This window comes from Electrona antarctica (assembly GCF_951216825.1).
Source record: "Electrona antarctica genome assembly, chromosome: 17".
NCBI lineage: Eukaryota > Metazoa > Chordata > Actinopteri > Myctophiformes > Myctophidae > Electrona > Electrona antarctica.
In genome coordinates, this window is record NC_136798.1 from 26409264 (window position 1) to 26428906 (window position 19643).

At 41.0% G+C, this 19643-nt stretch overlaps 1 protein-coding gene across 1 annotated transcript in view; it reads right to left on the minus strand.

Moving 5' to 3' along the window:
- LOC306941452 (heparan sulfate glucosamine 3-O-sulfotransferase 5) overlaps positions 1-19643 on the minus strand; it is a 62972-nt gene continuing 43329 nt past the window's right edge. The window contains exons 2-3 of the mRNA XM_079526936.1: positions 3025-3166; positions 1-1390 (exon numbers count right to left, since the gene is read on the minus strand). Of these exons, the coding sequence (XP_079383062.1) occupies positions 460-1390; positions 3025-3131 (1038 nt within the window). The 5' untranslated portion in view covers positions 3132-3166 and the 3' untranslated portion in view covers positions 1-459. The remainder of the gene's footprint in view (positions 1391-3024; positions 3167-19643) is intronic.

Sequence of the window (19643 nt, forward strand, 5' to 3'; positions counted from 1 at the left end):
TGGTTAAAGAACAATGTTGTTTCTTACTTTATTAGAACATTTTATTCATTCATGGTGTTTTTGTTTTTCATGAAAGGCAGCAAGCTTATCATAACAGCATGAATGTTGATATTCTTTTGAAAAGCAATAAATGCTTTTATGCCAACATAAAAATAATGTATTTATTTTACCACACACTAATGCACTGGACCTTTTATGTATAGGGGTGGTGATAAACAGGTGGAATATTTTGCAAGATCAAGTGATTTGAACAGAATCATATTGTCAAACTGTCAAACAATTTCCTTTTAACTTTCACACAGTTTAAAACAAACCAACTTCCGCTTAGTATTTGGTCACATTGTCATTCTTGTATTAAATTCAATCAGAGTGCAATTAATATCCTTTTACATTGTCCAGCCTGGCCCTTTATAAGTACCTAGCCGAACAAATCCATTTAAAGAAGTCCAAAATTCCTCATTATGGCCAGTTGAATGTCCTCCCAGTGATCTGGTAAAATTTTTGATTGAAGGGGTGAAAGAACTTTTGCAGTTTGGTCACCACTGAGGGGTCCACCTCTGGATGGATGCGGCCCTTGCTGCCTGCCAGGCACTTGTTGAAGACAATGTTAAATCGCAGGCAGTAAAATCCCCGGGTGACGTTGAAGTACAGGTTGTACTGACTGATCCTTGATGGGAGGTTGAGAAAGTGCTCGACCAGCTGCAGTTCTGGCAGAGGATCTGTGATGAGGCGGTCACCGTCCACGATGTGGAATTGCTCCACAGGGAAATACTTGAGCCATCGCTCCAGGTGTTTGGTGTAGATGCTGGTCCGCACAGCCTTGTATTTAGTGTTCACCTCACAGGTGTTGGTGTCGATGGCCAGATTCTCAAACTTGTGGTAGGTCTTGTTCTTGCGCTCCTTGCCTTCAAGCACTTGCGTGTAGTCTGACACAGCCCTTGTGGTGGGCTCGCGCACGATAATCAACAGCTTGATGGAGGAGTTCATCTTGAAAATGCGCTCTGGCACTTCCTCTGTGATGAAATAGGCCGGACTCTTCTCAATGGTGATCTGGTGAGGGAAAGAGAAGGGCATTTTCCCCCGATACCAGTCGATGCCCCGCGCATAGTTCTGGTCGTTGTCGAAGAAGTGGATCTCCTGCGAGGCCTTGACCACTGCGGGATGTAGATTGAGCATCTCCAGGAGAGCACGGGTGCCCCCCTTGCGGACCCCGATGATAATGGCCCGAGGCAGCTGCTGGACCAGGTTGTGCAGGCGGATTTGCTCTTTGGTGGCATTGCCCTTGCGCAGTTCGTGGAGCAGACCACGCTTGTACTGCAGGGTACGAAGAGGTATCTGCTCTGGTTCAGAAGGGGCCAGTCTGCTCTCAACGGGGCAAAGGGGCTGCAGCCTGAAAGAGGACAAAACCATGTTATTTTATCCGAACAGGACAGCATGATGATGGCTAAAATGAGGTTGTCATTTGATGACCATCCAAGGAAGTGTCACTGATGTGGTGACACAGCCCAATCTCACCCAAACACGGTGAAATAACACTGATTGGCAATTCTGTACATACACGACTAGAAAACCCCAAAATCCGTACATAATTCACTAGTAGTGTATGTACAGAATTGCCAATCCGAGTTATTTCATCGTGTTTTGGTGAGATCGGGTTGACATTATTTACGATTCTGTGCTATTGGGTTACAACTCGGACGGGGCTGAGTTGGCTCAATCGAACATCGCTACGTTCGCCACGGCAACTATGAGCTCGCTCGGTGGTGGCTCTCGTGGCTCAAGTTCACTTGAGACGGTGCCCCTCCATCGCGGTCTATGGGGAGGATTTCAGTGTCATATGTACATATGAGTTTTGGATGTTGGATGTTTGTACGTACGGAATTGCCAATCTGTGTTATTTCACCGTGTTTCTTTGGGTGAGACCTGGTTGGGTGACACTACCCACCATTCTTTTGGGGTGGCCATCTAGAACCAGCCTAAAATAATAGCCTCTATTACTTTGCTGGATATTCGTGGATATCCATATAGACAACACAGACACACAGATACTCAAGAGATTCCATGCATCTCAATTATACAAGAGGTGTTCTAAATGTAGCCACCAGAGGGAGGCAAGTCACAAGAGGACAAAGTGACGTCATGAGCAATAAAATAACTTTCCTAACAGATGGCAAGTCGCCAATCTTTGGGTCCTCACAACACTGCACAAGAAGGCTGATAAGAGGTACGTCTGTATGTTGTCTTTTTACGTTATGGCCCCTAGGGGCCGAGCCGTCTAGAAGTCTGTGTGTGTGAGAGTCAGTGTGCGTGCGTGCGTGTCTGTGTGTATGTCTGTTCGGAACTAATCTTGCGAATTGCGTGACTGTTCAGCACCATATGTCCTGTGTACACCGCCAATAGGCCAAGGAAATAACTTTTCATATTCAGCTACCTGGGTACTGCTAGTGAACACCTTATGTGAATATTCTATTGACTTATTGTAGTAAAGAGATGGTTAGCTTAAGCTCTCCTTTGCGCTTTGGCTGCCATTAAGGGGACTTTTACACTGTTTGGATTGCTGTCTGCTAAACTATAAGGCCCTTGGCTTGATTTCATTTTGTAGTGCACTTTACTCTGTGGAGCTGCAGTGTGATCTGTGGTGCTAAGTGTCTTGTGCTGTGTGGACGTGTGAGATTCACAGATATACTCCTCTCCCAAAGCCTACTGCAAATAGGAAAGCACAAGCCAGCTGGATCGTTTATAGGCTTATCCAGTAAATGTTATTGCTCACAAAGCATTTCAATGATTTAGAATATACAACAGACATTATTATTATTCCATTACCTTAATTTGTTCCAATCAAATAGCCTATTTTTCTATTTTGCTCAGGACTGATTGAAATGCAGATTCATGAATAATGTCCCCCGTCTCACCGCCACAGTGATTTCATTGGGGCATTTATTATGATGATTAACTTGATGTGATATGAGACATTTAATTGGATTAAACAAAACAAAGCCTTCGATTAGCACTGCAGATACCCACTTATCCAAGGTCCCGACCCTGGCCACGAGGTAGAGGAGGCTTCCAATAGCGAGGCTGACCAGGACAAAGAGCTTCTGTCTCAGCAATGCCTGCTGTTTGAATAGCATGGCCCTCCATCAATCTTCAGGACTGCGTCTTCGGCCTGTGGAGAGCAGCACACATGTAATTCGTCATTTATACATACTTCGTTGTACGATGAAAATAGCTGATTTACAAGCCGATCTACAAGCTCACAACACGTCACATTGAGATGCGTTGTGAGCTTGTAGATTGGCTATTTTCCTTCCGGTGTCACTCGTGGAAGTAGCCTAGCCTATCAATCAGGCTTAAACCCCTAGTCACCATGAGGATAGAGAGACAGCCTAATGTTTATTAACACGCACTCAATCAAGTCTTACGAGTGATTAAGCCACACTCGTAGGATCCCTGGAAAGTGCTGCAGTACCATTAGAGCTAATGCCCGGCCGTCCACCCCCCTTAGTGAAGATGTATTTATTTATTTGATCTAATGTGTGGACAACCTGCCGGCCGGGGGTGGCTACTGCTTTCAGACTGTGAATGTCTAATTGGCAGCAATCAAAACTTAATGCCCTGAATTTGACCTTAAAAAACAAACATTCAATTATTAAATGCCCCGACTGCTGAGATGAGAGCTGTGAGTTGTTTATCTTCCTGAAGCTCGCTGGAGTTTCTAAATGAGGCAGAAGTGGCAACAGTCGATTCCAAAATGAACTCCTATCACTGTCACCACACACACTGATCTATCAGGATGTGAGGCGCAAAGATAAAATGTAGCTGAGCGTAAAAGATTTCTGAGCTAGAATGCTGTAGGGAGAAAACAAAAAACAATTCTCAAAGTGGACCTTTCAAACTTTAATTCTGCTATTCATAGTACTTGCATTGTTTTTGGTTTCCGTACAGACAGCGGAATTATTCATAGGACTTATTATGTAACCATGTCTAAAGTGTCATATTAATAGATAGTGTGGGCTCAAAGTCTGACACAGGATGTTCCATATAAAAACAACTGAATTCACTCATTACCGAACTCTCCCAAGTTTGTATGCTGGACGTAGTATCAATATGACTGGGACGTATAGTCTAAATACATTTTGTTTGTATATATATATATATATATATATATATATATATATACACACACACACACACACACACACACACACATCTCAAAAAGTATTAGATTTAAAAAGGATCCCAGCTATTTCCCAAGTAGATGAACATTTTGAAAGTCTCACCAAACTTGCAGGTAAAGTTATGCTAGAGTTAGAGCATTCCAAAGATTTGAGGAAAGAAAGTCTTTATATAATACTGTAATAAAGAATAGTGACAATGGCATAACTGCGCTCTCGTTCAGTGCCTCATACTGCCTCATACTGCCTCTTGTCAGCTACAGAGGTAATGGCATCTGTAAATTACTGCATTGTATCTTGGAGATATAATGAAATAAAAAAAAGGCATAGTTGGCTGTTTGAATCTTTCCCAGACTAGTTACCTTTCTGTTGACCTGGAAGATGTCAGTGCCATGCATTAAATTAAAGTACATCATCGTGCTATAGCGAGACAGGAATTTATTTTTTAATTGAATTTGCAGTAGGGATCGTAGCCAGAGGATATGGCTATTTGGGGGTCCTTAGCATGGAACAGTTTGGGAAACACTGGAATATACAGTAAAGGTCCCCACACACCGAGCGCGAATTCGGATTTTTAAGCATCGTTTCTCCATCGGTTTTCCGAAAAACGCGGCCGGTGTGCAACCACCTTTACAGTAGATACTGCACAGTAGTACTTGTTATATATTTAACCTTTATTTAAGTATATAAAATAAGTAAAAACACATTGAGACTGAGTCTCTTTTGCAAGTGGGAACTGGCCAAGAGGCAGAAACAAAATTACACTTCAATGCTACATCGTACATGTCAAATTACACAACAGCCAAATAATACATCCATCCAGTATAGACTGCATGATCTAAATAAACTGAGATTCGACTCTAACCGAGATGCACTCTCTGAGGACAGTGTGGTCAGTGGTGTTTTGATTAAACAGTCAGAGTACAGAGAGGCATCAGTGACAGAAAAGCAATAGTGGCAATCATTTCACAGATGCCAGATGTCATGCGGTAGGTAAGGAGGCAGTGTTCCAGTGTGGAGAAAATAAAATGGTCTGCAGGCATTTTATAGCTTGAGGAGCACTGTCAGTAACTTCTCAAATGTACTTGATGCTTCTGATTGCATGAATCAGACGCCACTTGAAAATGCATCTCCCCAAAAAAGTGTTTTGGGGGAGCCTTGGCGAGGCTAATGTTGGCTAGTCGAAATGTGCGTCAAAGGAAAGCAGAGACATTATATGGTATCTAGTATTTCATCTCAGTACACAGTAAAATCCAGAATGTTAATTAAAGTCAATGTAACCAAATGGACCTCTGGCGGTTACAGATGGTTAAAATGAACACTGAGAATTTTACCTGAAAGCTGATTGAAAATAGTTGGAATGAGGAGCAGGCAATTAGTTTGACACTGTTTTGACTGACACATGTCACAAATGATCTATTTCACCAGAGCTTGCATTCCTCTGAGCTAATGAGCCAAGCAGAAATCCACTGTGTCTTTAAAGATATGCTGACCTACCACTTGCGCAACATGCATGATCAAAATGTGGAAAAGTGCTAGTCTTTGCTCTTCACAGTGACAGATAGCCATTCTAATCACAGCTTCATGGTATCGATAGTGTTCTTAATGTGATGACATTAGGTCAAAAATGGTTTACCTAGTAAGGTCCACAGTGCTTTTTTCAGGCAATTAATTATTATGACTAAAAATAAGACAAAATATATATATTGACAATTTCATCAACAAATACAAACTAGACTAAAATGTAAGAGATCCAGTTGAACCAAAAGTCATTTTATGTGTGGTTGCGCTCAGTTGTTGCATTCATATAGCAGATCTACAAGCTATGGGCTATTTTCAGCATGCAACCAAGTGTAAAATCATGCATTACGACACCACCAAGGCCCACCAAAACACATTTTTGGCGACAAAATCAACTGTACATTTAGTCGACTAAAGTCTTATGATATTTAGTTGACCAAAACTAAAACATTTTATATTAATAAAATATGACAAACTAAATTGAGTGCCGGGATTTCCCCCCACCCTAAAACATGATCATCAGGTATTATTATATATATATGACTAACATGTTTTTCAAAAAAGTGTACAGTATTTGTTAAAGTCTTTATTATGTGGACACCCCCACCAGTTCATTAACTCTATCTCTACCGCTAGCTGTTAGCGTAAACCCCACTTCCCAGTGCCAGCATACGCGTTCACTTTGCCCCCCCCCCCCCCCCCCCCCCCACACACACACACACACACACACACACACACACACACACACACACACACACACACACTCGCCACACACACTCTAGTATCATTGGAACACGCACACACTCTTTACCTTTCGTCAGAAGCTTTTACATGGCGGCACGGTCGTGGTACAAAGGCACAAATTAAATCCGAAATGTGGATGGCAGAAAATCCACCAAGGACAGCGATTCTAGAGTCGGACTTATGGAGGTTTGAAAATCCTCCCTTCCACTGGTTTGCACTGTGAAAAGTGTGAATATTTGCGATCCCATAGTTGGAACGGTGGGGCGTTGCTTTAGGAACCGGACCAATGTTAAAAGCTTCCATAGGCATCAACCATTATATAGACAGAGTATACGTTGGGGTACGTATATACGGACCTGGGATATGACGCCACCTAGTGTCGACGTACGTATATACGGACTTGGGGAAAAAAGAGTTAGTATGCCTAGTGGGTGGTAATCCACCTGAACTGAAGCCGCACCCACAGCTGTTGTTGCATGATAAAGGGGAGGGCTTAGGGGAGGGGATGATATTGTGATGTCACTAAATCACTGTTTTATTTCATTGGCACGTTTGACTGTCAAGGTTTCAGCCTCCAGGAAGAAACAAAGGGAAGACATCAATGCATCAAGTACTGTCACCTCATAAACACATGAAAAACTGGAAAAAATACAAAAATCATGGCACCCCATCTTTAAGTTTTGTTCAAAAGACTATGACTAAAAAACTAAAATACAAACTTTGCTGTCAAAAACAACACTGCACAATAGGGATGCTAGGGTTCACATGGTGAACAAGATGGTTTGCTATATGTGGTGCTAATTATTTTCCACTATTCTGTTCTAATTCTCTGAACACTACAGTACATTAGGAGCCACTGGTAAAAATAGATGGCTGCAGCTGTGCTCACAGTGGAGTTCCAGTTCTGCTAAGAAGCTCATTGTGGAGCAACTGAATGAGGTTGCAGCTGATGATCCCAGTGCAGTTAACAATGCATGATGTGATAAATCACAATTCCAGTGTCCACCTTTAGTAATTGTACAGTTTGGCATTGGCAATTGGTACATTGGTAATGCTGAAACATTTTCCTTCAATTTCCACTGTGGTTAAAATGTTGTTGTTGTTCAACATTAATATGCGAACCGATCCAGTGAGAGTTGAAGGTGCCATCAGGACCACATCATCTGCAAAAAGCAGTGATGCAATCCTTAGCTCACCAAGTCGAATACCCTCTCCGCCACGACTTCGCCTCGAGATCCTGTCCATGAAAATCACAAACAGGATAGGTGACAATGCGCAGCCCTGGCGGAGGCCAACCCCCACCGGAAACGAATCTGACTTGCTCCCGAGCACATGGACACAGCTCTCGCTTTGGGTGTACAGAGATTGGATGGCCCTCAACAAGGTCCCCCTCAGTCATACTCCCGCAGCACCTCCCACAGAACCTCCCGGGGGACCCGGTCTTCTCCAAATCCACAAAACACATGTAGACCGGATATGCATACTCCCAGGCGTTCTCCTGGATCCCTGCAAGAGTATAGATCTGGTCAGTTGTTCCACGGCCAGGACGGAATCCACATTGCTCCTCCTGAATCTGAGGTTCGACTATCGGCCGGACCCTCCTTTCCAGTACCTTGGCGTAAACTTTCCCAGGGAGGCTGAGTAATGTGATACCTCTGTAATTGGCACACACCCTCTGATCCCCCTTTTTAAACAGTGGGACCACCACCCCGGTCTGCCACTCCCTCGGCACTGCCCCAGACTTCCACGCAATGTTGAAAAGGCGTATCAACCAAGACAGCCCCTCAACACCCAGAGCCAGGAAGGGCACAGTAGTAATGTTTTTATGGATTTTTGTATGTATATATAACCAGTGTGTAACAGTACAACCTTCATATAATCATGTTCACTCTTACTAATATTCCAGGGCTATAAGATTACTGTGGTGCTTGAAATATAAAGTATGGTTCTTTCCATTTTGACAGCAATTTTTTATTTAGTTTTAGTGTTAGTCTTTTGAATAAAACTTTTAGTCATATTTTAGTCATCTGAAAAGTTTTAGTTTTAGTCTAGTTTATTCGACTAAATATCATAAGATTTTAGTCGACCAAATCTAGTTGATTAATTTAGTTGACTAAAATGTATTTTGGCAGATCTTGGCGGATCTGCTACTGTATTCTCCACTAGTCCCTCCATAACATTTAACAACGTCTAGTTTTTATTTATTGACGAAATCGCCAATATATTTAGTCTTAGTTTTAGTCATCATAGCTTAGTTTTTATTTAGTTTCTATTTAGTGAAAATAGTAGTCGATATACATTTTTCGTCAAAGTTTTAGTCGACGGAATCAACACTGGTATAAGGTCAAAATCTGCCCAAAATCCATAAAAACTTTAATACTGTGCCGGTGTGCCCGTAGTAGACCTAATTATGTCAGGACTTGGTTACCTTGCGGAAAAGATATCAGCTTTTATAGTGTGCAGACTATTGATTTTCGCTGTTGAGCTGCCGTTTGTTCAGCACCTGTAATCTATTAGAATGTGCACGTATTTCTTTTTGTCTAAGAGACACCTTACCATCTCTAAACCAATGATGAGACACATTAAATATATATGGTGGTGGTGCATGTTTGTTCGGCCAGTTAACATTGCAAGTCTGTATGTTAACAGACTTGCAATTTCACTGTGGCCAACTAACATTCTCTAAACTGAACAAGCCTTAGTCAATACTACAACACTCTTACATTAAATGTTTTGTTATCTTCATGGCCATCTGTTGAGAAAGCAGTCATGAACTTTTCTTTTTAAACTCCTCCTTGTTGTCCCCTGTATACTATTCACCATGCCACGGTGGCAGCTAACAAGATTATGTGAGGACCCAAACCCCTCTCTCTCTGTCCTTGGTTTCATGTCTCTCAATCAATATCCTATCCTAATATAAAGCATAAAATGCCAAAACCCGAAAACAAAAGTAAGGATTATGAGATCATCTTGATGCCCGATGCCTCTCTTCTCTTCACATTCTCAGTATTGTGTATTTTGCACCTTCGATTACAGAGAATAATCACTTATCCACTCCATTTTAGCATGGCATGAGAGGTGATGACATGCATTACTTCTGTTGTCCCTCCTCCAACATGACGGTACAACACGAAGGTAAACCACTCACTAACGTTTGGGCAGCTGTTATCAGTTACCAGTGGCAACGTGGAGGCCAAACATGAACGTGTGCATCCATCACAGTCACTTGTTGTGCCAAAACAATCTGCATTCTTATTTGGCTCTTTGTTGAAGAAAGAGATCTGAGTCATTTTTCAGAAACACACTGGCATCAGTGTTATTATTTTAGCCCAGTCATTCTGAGCACATGGTGAAGGGATGAAAGAGTAGCGGGAGAATGTGGGAAAGGCAGAAACAGAGGGAGAGAGAGACAGAGACAGAGAGACGCAGACAAACATTAAAGAAAGAAAGAAAGAAAGAAAGAAAGAAAGAAAGAAAGAAAGAAAGAGAGGGAGAGAGACACGGATCAGAACATTGATGAATAATTCACCACTGTGTGCCTTATTATTGATATTGATCATTGCGTATGCACAGGGGAATGATTGTGCTTTTGGGGTTGGATCTCTGCCCTCCTCTGTTCTCCCCGCTCCGCTCTGCGCTCCTCTAAACCATGCGTCCATTTTGCAATATTACACCTACATTATTTATCACCCGTCGCTGCACAGATCCCCCTTTGTCTTGGACCCACTCTCTGGCACAATCCTGTCTGTCTGCTTGGTGCAGCAGCGACTAACCATGCACCATGGCGTGTATAAGAAAAACGATCTCTTGTCCTTAGGAGTGAATGGCAAACTCCCAGAGGAAGCAGCATAAGGTCAAACACCTGCTGACGACCATAGTCAGGAATTTAACCACTGGCCGGGGTCCCCGAGAGGTTTATCCTTGGCCCTCTCCTTTTTTCCCTGTACACCAAATGTGTTCCCCAAAAATAGATCTACATACTCACAATATAACAATATTGTTTAATTTACAATATGAACTGCAGCAATATTACCAAGCGACTGTATTCTAGGCAGGTTAAATTGTTCAAAAGAGCTTCGAACACAATCCCCTATCATGTTTGGCAACTTTATAATTCAAATCTGTGTCAAGACAACGCTGAGGAAGGCCAACCAGGCCGAAACGTGTACGTTTGTCTCTCGTCAGAGGTAAATAAAATGTGAGAAGGACATAATGGAGTACATAATGAGTGCTGGCATTTTCTTCAACACAACAAGAGTTGGCTTTGTCCGCGGCGTAAACGTCTTTAAAAAAATACTTTTTGAAAAATCTATGGAGAAAATGAATGGGGAATTATTTCCTGGGCCCTCATCGGGGGCGGGACTTCGACGCTCTAGAGAGGCATGTCTTCAGATCCACAGTGGCTAATTACAGCAATGAATGTTTATTTTTTTAAACGGACAGTGCACATTAATAAACATGAGAACTTAAATGCAGTTAATGCACCATGTAAATGTGTCAGATTTAGGCAAGCAGTACACCTCATTTTCATATGTACTACGTGAGCATGTTAATGTTAATACAAGAATATACATAACACAAGAGTGGTCAGTAGAGTGTCCAATCTGCCCATCTATGCCAGGATGCATATAATAATAATGATGTATGCAGTGAAATGACTAACTGTTCCATGAAACAGTAGCACAGCATGTGCTTACCAGTTGTCCATTGTACCTACTACTATCTACTGTACACCCCCCCCCCCCATCTCCTACAACTCCCTCCATCTTTCTGTAAGAATTGCTGTCATTCAAATTTTTCGGTAATCCACCAAAGCCTGTATGCAAGATTAGCATGTGGACAGACACGCACATGGGGCGAATGCATGAATCTCCTGGCAGAGATGAACAACACAAACAATAACAAGAAGCACTACAGGCAGCATAAAAGAACATACAGAACACATACTGTAAGCGGCACAGACAAGCGAGCGAAACTCTTGGGCATTAACAAGACGCCCTACAGTATGATCAGCATAAAAACATTCAGGCATAGAGAAGACATACAGAAAGACATAATGCATAGCACAAAGAGCACTAAACATATTATAGATTCTGTTATGAGATCATTTTAAACTGTTCAAGTACCACACAATAAGAGACGTGATATTCCTTCTGTTGGTATAGTATTCGAGGTATGTGGGATGACTGCCCAAAAGCAATTGTTCTGAAAAGTATTTTAGTGATATGACAATGACTTTGTTTTTTTTATCCAGTGTTTTGAGTGATTGCTTATAAAGAATGTCAACGTATTTTAATCTTGACTCACGTAACTGTGTCCTGCTAGACACAAACCGTTATTCATTAACCCATTCAATTCACCATTGGGGTGAACATTTTAAATTTGATAATTTAGTAAGTACCATTGACCTCTTGATTCATCATTAAACTTTCTTTAGCTCAAGTCCATACTGTACCACATCAGTGACCTTGTCCATTTTAGACATAACATTTAACATTTTCTATTATGAAACAATTTGGAGTTTCAGCAGAATTATGTTTTTTCAAAACCTTATAGAATACAATGCTTATAAGTTTAAGGTCAGACTTGTGAATCCGCGTGCAGCACACCGGAACGATGGAGGCAGGCAGGCGGGCAGAGCAAGGTCGATACTTTGAGCAGACTTAAACCCTATACAGTACTTCTATAGGGCCTAGTAGCCTACAAAGGGGTCTATACTTGGCCCCCTCCTTTTTCCCCTCTACACCTAATATCTTCACTGCAAATAGCCGATCTAGAAGTACGCAACACGCCGCCAGCTGTTATTTTCTGCGCATATTTTCGCTGAATGTTCGTATATAGGGGTGCTTGGCATGGAAACATTTGAGAAACCCTGGGCTACTACATTATGCACACTGGAGTTAGACACTACTCTAAAAGTCAGAATTGGAGCATCAGGGTTTTGCAGAGTGACAGAATAATTGGGAAAACGGGAGATTGTGAGTACGAGATTTTACAGAGAGAATAAAGTAGGCATCAAATGCTAATTAAATCTCGCAGTGCTTCCTCATACAAAAGGCTTGAAATGGTGAGTGAGAGAGCAGTGGTGGGTGGAATACAATGAGGGATGAGTGCTGCGGACTGCAGACTGTGCTGTGACCTTGAAACAGCAAATAAGACAAGCAACCTTGCAATGAAGTCGTGATGTGTATAGGGACAAAGGGAAGACCTCTCCACATTCATGGTTTATGCTTCTTTCCCCTCAAGGCCTGTGTGGGACTGTGGCAGTTATTCATATTTTAAGGTTTGTACACAAACACATCAACCGTACACGCACAAAGATGCACACGCACGCACGCACACGCACACACACACACACAATTCATGTGCACAGACACACACACACAGACAATGCACAGATGCCCACACGTAGATAAGTACACTCTCTCTCCAAGACATTGTGATCAACATATTAAAAATATAAAATAAATATTCCAACTATATCACAGACACAGTATGATTTCAATATCACTTTGATTACTTAATTTGACCTTTATTTATACATTTATCTCACCAAATCTCTTCACCAAAAATAGGTTATCTACTGATCCACTAAGATCCACTATAAGTGGATCTACTTGTAGATCTCTTACTTTTGTCATGCTTTTATGACATGCTCATTGGTCAGAATAGGGATAGGGATAGGGATGCGTCATGTGTTTAAACACTCATCATTACAACATACAAAATAAAATGGAGCAAGAGATTTCACTGTGGCCAATACTACAACACTCTTACATTAAATGTTTTGTTATCTTCATGGCCATCTGTTGAGAAAGCAGTCATGAACTTTCTTTTTTTTTAACTCCTCCTTGTTGTCCCCTGTATTCACTACGCCACGGTGGCAGCTAACAAGATTATGTGGGTAGATGCTGTTTTTGTCTTCACAGTTAAGTGCACTGATGGGATTTGTGATATCTGTACATGATTAAATAAGTGAGGAAAGGTGATGGAGAAGGAGCCAAGGTTATTATAGTTTAGAATATTCCATTATTTATTTAAAAAAAATAAAAAATCTAATTAGTTTTTAGTGTTTAGTTTTTATTTTAAGCTGTAGCTAGGGGAATGATTCCAAAAGCTTGTAGATCGACATCGACAAGAAGAATCTTGGATACCGACGAAGACTATTTACGTTAAGCCTCGTTCTCAATTACATTTATGGTAACTAAAATGTTTTTTTTTCTTTTTTTATATTTTATTTCTTTTTTTATAATTTCAGTTATTTGAGTTATTTTGTTCATTTTAGGTAACTACAGTATAATAACCATGTTTATTTTTAAGCATAGGCAGATACAGGCTTTATGAGACTCAAGATAGACTTTATGATATGATCTGAACTAAACTCAGGATAGACTGTTTGATATGAGCTAAACTAAACTCAGGATAGACTGTATGATATGAGCTGAACTAAACTCAGAATAGACTGTATGATATGAGCTGAACTAAACTCAGGATAGACTGTATGATATGAGCTGAACTAAACTCAGGATAGACTGTATGATATGAGCTGAACTAAACTCAGGATAGACTGTATGATATGAGCTGAACTAAACTCAGGATAGACTGTATGATATGAGCTGAACTAAACTCAGGATAGACTGTATGATATGAGCTGAACTAAACTCAGGATAGACTGTATGATATGAGCTGAACTAAACTCAGGATAGACTGTATGACTATGATATGAGCTGAACTAAACTCAGGATAGACTGTATGATATGAGCTGAACTAAACTCAGAATAGACTGTATGATATGAGCTGAACTAAACTCAGGATAGACTGTATGATATGAGCTGAACTAAACTCTGGATAGACTGTATGATATGAGCTGAACTAAACTCAGGATAGACTGTATGATATGAGCTGAACTAAACTCAGGATAGACTGTATGATATGAGCTGAACTAAACTCAGGATAGACTGTATGATATGAGCTGAACTAAACTCAGGATAGACTGTATGATATGAGCTGAACTTGTGCATGGTTGAATGTCCTTTTTGGGATTACAGTCTCATGCTGAGGAGGTGTTTGTTCAGTGTCTCTAATTAAAGGCATGAACACCACTTGATGTTGTGTATCCGACAACAGCAGGGGAAAGGCTGTTCCATGGAGTTACTGCAGTGTGGAGAAAGCTCCCGTCAAGGCATTTTGTGTTGGACTTGGACATGGGGAGTATCAAGGCGTGGCTGCAACCTTCTCCACCATTGGGACAGAGCTGCAGAACATCAGGCAGGAACACCTGCAGGAGAAGCCTGCAGAGCAGATGTGTTGCTCAGAACAGCTGGCGAGGACCCCCCACCCCCACCCCCACCCAGCCAACACACATAGTAGCACCAGTGGTGGAAAGTCTGAGGTACTTTTAAGTATAGTGCTGTCTCTGCTGCCATACTGTATATGGCGGAGCTACTTGTGCCCATCTGCTGAGTGACATGCACATTGTATCATGAGGACATACTGTACATAGCCATGAGTTTGTGAATGTATCCCTACTCACTGCATCTAAAATATTTGTGTCCTTGACTCCTTATATATATAATATATACATACACACACACACACACACACACACACACACACACACACACACACACACACACACACACACACACACACACACACACACACACACACACACACACACACACACACATATTGTGTGTGTGTGTGTGTGTGTGTGTGTGTGTGTGTGTGTGTGTGTGTGTGTGTGTGTGTGTGTGTGTGTGTGTGTGTGTGTGTGTCACATGTGCGTGCAGCCCCCGGGCTGAAGCTTGTTTGCAGCTTCAGTCCGTCTGATTCCATTTCACTGTTCCACCACATGTAGATCCACCAGGAAGACGCTGGAAGCCACTGCCACCCGGAAACCTTGTATGTCCAAAACCGTTTTCCAGGAAATGGAGCAAAAACCTTCGTTCCAATCGAACCAATGTCATTATTTAGTCACAAGTTCTTATTGATATATTACATTATTTATGAAACCCACTGCAGATAGGAAGCCACTGAGAAGAAGCACAGTGTGGCTACATACAGTACAAGTAGATTTAATCAAGTTACAAGTAGTGTATTTAAATACTATTTGTTTTTGGGGTTCTTCCAATTTTCAATCATTTTACTTCTACTCCACTAATCTCAGAGGCAAATATTGTACTTTTACTCCACTACAACTATATAAAAACTTTAGTTACTAGTTACTTTGTAGATTTTGATTATTATTACAAAACATACATTAACCACTTCAGCGCTATATATACTTTGGCTATTTGAAAATAGACAATCTTGTGAACTTGTAGATCTGCTATTTTCAAAGGATTTTTATACATTTGAAAACTTGTGAAATGGGACCATAGGCATAATGATGTGTACGTTTACTTTTGGTACTTAAAGTATATTATGATGCCGATGCTTTTACTCAAGTAAATTTTGATTACCGAGTCACACAAGTGTTTTCTACTTTGCAGTACTGATACTTTTACTTCTACTGTAATCTGGAAATAGAAGAGTGTGAAGGGTTGCCGGGCAGCACGCCACAGCAAGTGCTGGAGTGTGGGGTGGGGTTCTACATAGACGATAATGGGAACAGCTGTTTTGATGTGCACCGTATAGTGTGCTTTTTCATTTAGCACTTCAATCTCACCAATGGCTTTTTTTAGGGGGCTGTTTTTTTGGCTTGTAAATGGAAAGGAACATCACGGCACAACTGTGTGCAGTCAGTCACAGCTATATTTGATTTGACTGTGCCTTCCTGCAATGTTATTCCTCTCCATTATCTTGTTCCCTATTCTTAAATCTTCCTGTAAGTGCAATTGTTGAGAGCTTTCACAAAAATAATTTCACCACTCTTTTCACATCTGTAACTGTGTGATGATTCTGATTCTGAGCTGCTTTTGACAGATTCCCAGAATATTGACCTGTAGTTCCCAAACTTTTTGTGACAACCACACATTATTATTACAAATATGATACAAAATGTTATGAATTATATCTTTTAATTTACTATATCAGTACCATGTGCTCACTCAATTCACAATACAGAGGCAAAATATAACCACTTCCAACTCAGCGTACCTGATTTAGGTACGTCATTATAATAGCTCTTGATATAATAATTCTTTGAAACGTAAAAAAAGAAAAGTGACAATAGATGATCTACAAGCTCATATCACGCTGTGAGCTTGCTTGTAGATCTGCTATTTTCATTACTTTTGAAAGTATAAAATAGGAATTCATCTTGCACCTTTAACGAATAATCGTATCAAATTAAGACTTCATACAATCGGCTAATTTGATTAACAACATTGTTGAGAAATTCCTGTGAAATACTGTTGTGACTTGATATCATATTTGTGCAGTAATGTTCATAATTATATGCTAATTTCAGTTCTGAAGTTTGGGCAAATGTTTGTATAAGTATCTGAAGATTACAAAACTGTGTTCAACCCCTTGAAGAAGTATCTGCTATTTTTGGCAAAGAGATTTGATGCCTAGGAGAAAAAAGTGTGAACCTAGTATAAAGCCCAGAGGGACCCTGGCCAACTAAGTATTAGTGTGGTTTAATTTGAAATCAAATGACATGCCATTCATGCTATATTGTGCACCGTGACCATCCATTTGCTGTATTGGGTCACATATTTTGTCAGCAAAACTAACACCTGATCACCTGGAGCCACAATCCCTTTTCCCTGCAAGATCAGCCACGAGATAGACATAATTTAGAAATAAACCAAAAAACACCCTGGATCACACTGAGCATGTTTTCTGGTCCAAAGAGAGGACAGAGCAATAACATGGAGTTAATCTGGAAATTATTATGCATTTAGGCAGGCAGGCAGGCAGGCAGGCACGCACACAGGGCCATACTGTAGTGTACAACATGTGCGTTTTGTGAACATAAATTAGTTCATCACACAGTGAATGTTGTACGTAATTCAACCGCCCCCTTATCCTGCTGCTTTTCCATTAAGTTGGGCAGGAGTCTTGAGTCGGGTCGCGGGGGCAACAGCTCCACCAGAGAGCTCCAGACTTCCCTCTCCACAGCATTTTGGCCGCTTGTATTCGCAACTTTATTCTTTCGGTCATGACCCACACTTTATGACCATAGGTGAGAGTAGGAACGAAGATTGCTCGGTAGAGAGAGAGCTTTGCCTTCTGGCTCAACTCTCTTTTCATCACAACAGTGCGGTACACCGACTGCAATACCGCCCCTGCCGCTCCAATTCTCACACCACCAACCACTAACCTCGCGTCACCAGACTTTAGTTTCCACCTCGGACGAATGCCTGGTCTAAAAATTCCTAAATCGCCCGTTTGATCTGGTCTAGGCATGGTTTAAAGACCAGAAAAAAAAGAATCTGCGTCACTTTTCAGAATCACTTTATTTGTCATTTTCCCCATGTACTTACATACATAAAGAACATGAAATACCGTTTCCCCTCAGTCACTTATAGTGCAACATAAAACATAGAGCCTATTTAATAAACATAAAAGCTAAAAACTAAAGACATAGTATAGACAAAAATTTAAAAAGAGCCCTAGGATGTGTGTATGATGACGTGCAGTTCATATAAAAAGTTTAAAAACACAACACATAGCCTATGGATAAAGTGCCATGATGCAATCATTAAAAAAACGTTACCAGCACAGTTTAACCAGTTTAGCAAACACACGCAAAAATTAGTACTACTATAGTCTACTAGTACTAGTCTAGAACATGTACTTAGTTACTTTTCACCACTGTCCTTGTGTTACTGCAGTAACACAAGGACAACTCAACTCCTGGTTATCATGTGTGATAACCAGGAGTTGAGCTCTGCTCGATCAGGATAAAACGCCTCACCTTATTTCATGTCTCGGACCAGCAAACGTCCCTGGAGTGGAAGAGGGTGTTTAGCTGAGTAATGTGTAATTGATAAGTGTCTGAGTCATGAAAGCACTACGGAAATTGCTGAGATATCACACAGACACCCGCACACGCACACACACACACGCACACGCGCGCACGCACACGCACACGCACACGCACACGCACACGCACACGCACACGCACACGCACACGCACACGCACACACACACACACACACACACACACACACACACACAGTCTTGCTCACTGCTGTGGTACATCACTAACTCCTCTCAACTTGTGTCAGCTGATGTTTGAAATGTGCCAATTTGGTTCGTTTTACTGTATCTATGAAAAAGTTATTTGTGTATAAGTTAAAAGTTTTTTTTGTTTACAGAATTCCAGTGGAAACATCGATAATCGATGGGCTAGAACTGAAACAAGCGTTCTTAACCTGTTCTCGACAGTCACAGAACACTGCATAATCGTGTCTGACATATGTCTATGTACTTGAGATTTAATGACGTCGATGGCGCAGAGAAGAAGTAAGGTGATGATGAGGTGGTTGGGCAGAAGGGAAGTGTCGACATGAGCATGAAACTAATTATGAGGCCTTCGTTATTATGCAGAACCTCTCTGCTGTTTTCCAGCCATCAAGCACCGCCTGATTCAAGGTGACAGTCCCTCTGCTCTGCACCACACGGAGACTCTCTAGGTGTTTAAAGTTCCATCCCTTCCTCTCAGCAGAGACCCATCGCTGCCTGTCATCGTAGCCCAGACAGGTTGTTGGTGAACAGTAGAGCCCTAACAATGTCAGAGTTTTGGGTTCAGTGCCTAAGCCTGAATTTGCAGAGACCTAGACCACAGATTACATGGGTTTTGTGCAAAATTCCAGAAATTAAATAAAATAAATAAATAAAATCAGAGAAAAGAGATAAAGAGAAACAAACTCGGGTATTTCATAAATAGGTGATAGGTGATCACAGCATAAAATAACAAAAACTATTCATTATTTTAAATTTAAGAAAATCATTTAATGCCCCAACTTTCTCACAGAACATAATGTTCTTAAAGCCCTACCCCCTTTCTTTTAGATACCTTTTTTAAAGCACCCCTCTCTTCTTAATAATACTAATACTAATACTAATACTAATACTAATACTAATACTAATACTAATACTAATACTAATACTAATACTAATAATAATAAAAAAGGGTTCACAAGAAAAGTTGATGTCCCTGCTTTTGATTCTCAAACCCTCACCCTAAACCTAACCTCCCACGGGACAGCACACCTAAACCTAACCTTAACCCATGTCTAACCAATG